The sequence below is a fragment of the Echinops telfairi genome, unplaced genomic scaffold, assembly GCF_000313985.2.
Source record: "Echinops telfairi isolate 266 unplaced genomic scaffold, ASM31398v2 ScPeMD7_2;HRSCAF=8, whole genome shotgun sequence".
In the NCBI taxonomy this organism is placed as follows: Eukaryota; Metazoa; Chordata; class Mammalia; order Afrosoricida; family Tenrecidae; genus Echinops; species Echinops telfairi.
The window spans coordinates 41,981,201-41,987,200 of record NW_022103898.1 but is presented as its reverse complement, the minus strand read 5'-3'; the positions used below and the strand labels follow the sequence as shown (position 1 = coordinate 41,987,200).

General features: G+C 38.6%; 1 protein-coding gene across 1 annotated transcript in view; it reads right to left on the bottom strand.

The window, feature by feature from the left end:
* The window catches only part of CEP290 (centrosomal protein 290), a 97,703-nt gene that overhangs the window by 17,077 nt on the left and 74,626 nt on the right, over positions 1–6,000 (bottom strand). The window contains exons 44-46 of the mRNA XM_045293067.1: positions 4,880–5,003; positions 1,507–1,641; positions 1,198–1,284 (exon numbers count right to left, since the gene is read on the bottom strand). Of these exons, the coding sequence (XP_045149002.1) occupies positions 1,198–1,284; positions 1,507–1,641; positions 4,880–5,003 (346 nt within the window). The remainder of the gene's footprint in view (positions 1–1,197; positions 1,285–1,506; positions 1,642–4,879; positions 5,004–6,000) is intronic.

The window sequence follows — 6,000 nt, the reverse complement described above, 5'->3', positions numbered from 1 at the left end:
CCCCACTACCATGATCCCAATTCTACCTTACATATCCGGCTGGACTGGAGGATGTGTACTGGCACAGATAGGAACTGGAAATACAGTGAATCCAGGACAGATGAACTCCCCCAGGACCAGTGGAGAGAGTGGCGATAGCGGAAGGGTGGAGGGAAGGTGAGGGAGAAAAGGGGGAACAGATGACAAGGTCTACATATTGCCTCCTTCCTGGGGGACGGACAGCGGAGAAGTGGGTGAGGGAGACGTTGGATGGGGTAAGATATGATAAAGCAATAATAATTTATAAATTATCAAGGGTTCAGAGGAAGGGGGGAGCGGGGAAGGAGAGGGAAAAATGAGCTGACACCAAGGGCTCAAGTGGAAAGCGGGTGTCGTGAGAATGATGAAGTCAACATACGTACTAATGTGCTGGACACAAATGAAATACATATTGTGATGAGTTGCATGAGCCCCTAATAAAATGATTATTTAATTTTAAAAAAGGGAATACCAAATAAGATGAAAAGAAAAAGGAAGGAAAATAAGACAAAACAAAATAGAAAACACATTTATACTTAGAAAATGCCTGGATTGGCCCAACGAGCAGTAAGTAGTTCCCACAAAAGCAAACAAATTCATGGAAGTTAAATGTTTTTATGAAGGAATGCGCAATGAAAACAGGTGAAATAAAACGCCTATAAGATCTGACCTGATTAAGTAACTTGGAACACTGCATAAAGCACAGTGATATTTTACAATGTCTTTCTTGTTGCTATTGTTGGGACCACTGAGTGGAGCCACTCATAGAGGCTCATAGTACAACAGAAGAGCGACCCAGCACAGTGCCAGCCTGGCATTGTGCTTGAGCCCATCGATCCGCGGAAGTTGTCCTCTTCCTCGATGGCCATCTACTGTGGATGCTGCAGAAGAAAACCTGAATCCCAGGCACTAGTAATTGCACATACCTACTGTGATGACGGAGCCAGGTGGTCAAAAGCTTCCGCTGCACCATGGGAGAACGAGATGGATGACTGCTCCTGCACATCATTAGTCTCAGAAAACTCACCTAGCAGTTCTGCTCTGGCCCACGGGCACTACGCCTGGGAGTTGACTTGATGGCACTAGGCTAGCTGTCATGATACATCTTAACTTTTTCTCTCATTTTTGGATAATCACTTCTGAACCCAAAACATGTAGCATATCATATTGAATACTCACCCCTCTAACGTGACCAAGCTTCCGCTCAATTTCGTTTTTTTCTTTTTTAAGAAATTCACACATTTCCTTTAAATCTCTTACTTGATTCTAAGAGATAAAGCAAATACACGATTAACATAGCGACAGCCATTGAAAAAGAATGGTAAAACTTACTGAATGCTCTTTATTGGTACTTACAAGAATGGCCAATAAAAACAAAGTAAGCCCTAAACCAATAATTATTAAGGGAGCAAATTTGGTTTTCTACCTTTTTCTTCACAAGACATTATGGCAAATTAGATTTCTTACCTGTAATAAAATTAAATTTACCTTTAATCTTGGCAAATCTTTATTTGCTTGTTCAAGTTGAAATTTTAGTTCAACATTTTCAGATGACAGCTTCAAGTTTTCCTTCCGAAGCGCCTGTTCTCTTTGACAAGGATCATTGGACTCTATTCCTGAAGCCTTCAGGAAAATAAAGATTGGAATATTTTTAAGGTTTAATAAATGCCAAAAATGACATGTGTATGAACCATTGAAAGTAAAACTGAATGATCTGCTCTGTAAACTTTCATCTAATCCATAATAAGTTTAATATACATTATAACTTATTAAACTGCTATGTTTCTGATGTTCAACATTAAAAAAATTAATAAGTGAATAAAGGCCAGATAATATATACTGAATAGGAGAAATTACTGCAAAAGGAAACTTTAAAAAATAATTTTACTTTTGAGAAAGGATAGCAGAATATACACCTGTTCAGTAATTTATACATGTACACTTTCCACTCTCATCTGTCGGTCTGCTCTATGACAGGTTTGCATGCTGCTGTTATGCTGGTATTTCATGCTGCTATGCCTCTGGTATTTCAGATGCCAGCTGGGCCACCTCGAGTGGCAGGTTTTAGTGGACTTTCCATATTACGACAAGTTGTAAAAAGGACCTGGTGACCTACTTGTAAAAGGAAACTGGCCAGTGATCACCTTGTACATAATAGTACTCCAGGCAGTTTTGTTCTGTTGTACCCAGGCTGTTCCGAATCAGAACCAAGTTGACAGCACCTAAACACAGGACCCTTCAGTGAAACTGATTACGTTCTTTGAGTTGTACGACTATTCTCACCTCTTTTTCTGAGTGGTTCCTTTCTCATAACACAGACTTATTGTCCCCCCAATTTCCTAATCTAATCTTTGGCAAAAGAGCATAATGTGCAACATTCTTGACTGATGAAGATAAAATATTACTTGGTTTTAAGAAGTTACAGGATTTTTGTTTTAAGGTATAAAGATTATCTTAGGGTAACGGTTTCAGGGGTTCACCCAGCCGTCATGGTTCCCAAATATCTGGAATCCATTATAATTTTAAATTCTATTTTAGATTTCATCCCTTTTGGTCAAAGATTCTTCTACTAAAACTTGGATAAAAATAGTAGTGGTAGCTAGTCACCATCAAGCTCTATGATCTCATGGCAGAGGGAAATTTTTTTCTTAAAAGAAAATGCGGGAATTGGAAAGCCCTTCAGAAAAAAAAGAATATATGTGTTTGAATTATGGAACAAACATATCTGTCTTGAAGTACAATCAGTATGGTTCTTAGAAGCAAAGATAATGAGACTTTATCTCATGTCCTTTGGCTATGTTATCAGGAGAGGCCTTTTCACTGGAAAAGGACATCATGCCTGGTAAAGGGTGACTGAAAAAAAACAAAGACCCTTGATGAGATGGATTAATGCAGTCACTGTAACCATAGGCTCAAACTTAACAAAAAACGGTGAGGGTGGCAGTGGAGGGCCAGGATGGATGGAGGACCAGGCGGTGTTTCATTCTGTTGTCTATTGGGACACTGAATTGGAACAGACTAGACAGCACTTAACACGAATGAGAGAGCAACCATTAAAGATAATATAAACTATGGTTAGAATATAAAAGTTCCTGAGGGGAAAAAATGCAGTTTCAAAACAGAAAAGTCAAAAATGATTTTACACCCTCCACATATACTTTCATAATTACATACAATTTTATGGTGTTTCTTCCAGTCCAAAAAATAAACTGCCTCAAAAGGGCAAGATATGACAAAATAATAATTTATAAATTATCAAGGGCTCATGAGGGAGGGGGGAGCGGGGAGGGAGGGGAAAAATGAGGACCTAATGCCAGGGGCTTAAGTGGAGAGGAAGTGTTTTGAGAATGATGAGGGCAATGAATGTACAAATACACTTTACACAATTGATGTATGCATGGATTGTGATGAGAGTTGTATGAGCCCCTAATAAAAATGCTTAAAAAAAAAAAAGTTCCAGTCAAAAAGAACTGCCTGAACCTGTTCCTCCTTTAGAAAATTTTCCTTACTTCCTTGAGCCAAAGCAATCACTCACCTATATTTACATTTCTCTTGGCTAGACTACATCTTGGGTTATTATCTATGTACATTTTTAGTTCTCATTATAACCAACTAGTTCTCAACTCATTATAACCAACTAGTTCTCAAATAAGTTATTTGAAGAAATGTACTTGATAGCTTGTTTGATCCATTTTAGACTGCAGAAGTTAGTAGAACTCTTTAGTTCACTCATCATTGGCTTAGCTGGTTAGTACAGAAGTTTGAGTAACAGTTGTATTACCCAGTTGTCCTAGATTACAGAACCTCTCATTATTACAGACATGGTTCTACTTCAAGACAGATCTTGAAATGTTCTTGTTTATGATAAATGCAACTCCATTCCTCTTGAATTTTGTCTTTCTTGGCACAGTAACCCATGACGGTCTAATGCACAATGGCCAATACCAGTCCATTTCAGTTCACTGATGCCTAGGAAATTGATCTTTATTGTCTTGCATTTTTGATGACTTTCAATTTCCCCAAATTCATACTTTGTACATCACGTGTTCTGATTAATAATGGATGTATTCAGCTGTTTCTTTCATTTTGCATCATATTCCATCAGCAAATGAAGGTCTTCATCAGGCGTCCTCAAACTACGGCCCGCAGGCCACATGCGGCCCACCGAGGACATTTACCTGGCCTGCCAGGTGTTTTTGCCCTGTTTTGTTTTTTACTTCTAAATAAGATATGTGCAGTGTGCATAGGAATTTGTTCATAGTTTTTTTTTTTAAACTATAGTCCAGCCCTCCAACGGGTCTGAGGGACAGTGAACTGGCTCCCTGTTTAAAAAGTTCGAGGACCCCTGGATCATTAAGGTCAGCTTTATTTTGAAGAGGCAGATCTTTCCCAGTGATATTTTGAGTGTGTTCCCACCTGAAGGGCTCATCTTCTGGCCCAATGTACGGCAATTTCCCACTGGTACTTAAGACAGTCAGAAGTGAACCACTTATCCTTGTTTCCTAGTCTGTTCTAAGCCTGGAAACTTGCTGAATGAAACCTCTTCACCATGGGTGACCATGCTGGTATTTGAAATATTGGTAATATAGCTTCCAACAATATAGCAATAGGCAAGCCACCACAGGAAGAGAAACTGAGAGATGACTGGTGCTGTCTTAAGTAGTTTGGTATTACACAAGAAAGGATTTAAAGCAGTTAATATACAATAGAACCTACTAAGAATAAAAACCAAATTTACTGTATTAATAATATTGAAGGGAAAAAATTCTTGACCAAATAAAAGAAGTCACTAATTTCACTCCTGTCTTATAAATTATAAGAGGAAAAGTAAAAAAGGGGTGGGAGGGAAATGGACACTTACCAAAAGCCTAGAATCTGCACCTTTTGACAACTGTTTCTCTAGAGCATGGAGTTTTTCTTGGAGATATCTGTTTTGTAATTGTAAATCTTCTATCACACAGTCACGAGGAAGAGCTTGTTGGGTCCTATAAACAACCACAGACGCTTTACTGTAAGAACTTCAATTATTTCCCATTTTGGTGTATTGAAACATGGAGGAGGAAAAGGAATTAAGAATTTTATAACAATATACTGTACAAGGTTTATAAAATCCTCACAACTGAACCAATAGGTAACATTGTGAGAAACAGAGAAAAGGATTTTGTCTCGCTTGGATCCACAATCAGTGTTCAGGGAAGCAGCAGTCAAGAGATCAAAGAACACATTGCATTGGGTAAATCTGCTTCTCTAGACGACTTCTTGTGTTGAAAAGCAAAGATGTTACTAGAAGGAATAGGTGTGCCTGATCCAGACCATGGTATGTTCAACTGCCCTACACGCATGTGAAAGTTGGACATTGATTAAGGAAGACTGAAGAAGAAGGGATGCATTTAAAATATGATGTTAACAACGAATTTTTCCAAAAGAATTAACTGCCAAAAGAATAAGCAAATCTGTCTAGGAAGAAGGACAGCTAGAATGCTCCTTAGAAGCAAGGATGACAAGACCACATCTCACCTACTTTGGCCGTGTTATCAGGAGTGACCAGTCCCTGGAACAGGACATTAATGTGTGGTAGTGAGGCAGCAAAAACAAAAAGAATTTTGACAGAGTGGTTGCTACAATGGACTAAAACATAAGAAGAACTGTGAGGGGGTGTGAGAGTGGGTGATGTTTTGTTCGGTTGTACATAGGGACACAATCAGAACTGACTCAACAGCACTTAACAGCAAAGATGACTGAAATTTAATACCAAATACTGACCAAGTTGTGGAACAATCAGAATTGGCATCTACTGCTAGGAGGTTAGCCATTATGAAACTGTCTTGTATTATCTTCTAATATCATAAATCATACAACCTAATTCTACTTCTTGGTCGTCTCACAAGAGAAACGTACCCATAAATGCATCAAAAGACAAAAGCAAGCCTGTTCACGACCATGCTATATTCCTCAGAGTCAAACACCTGAAACAAACCAATG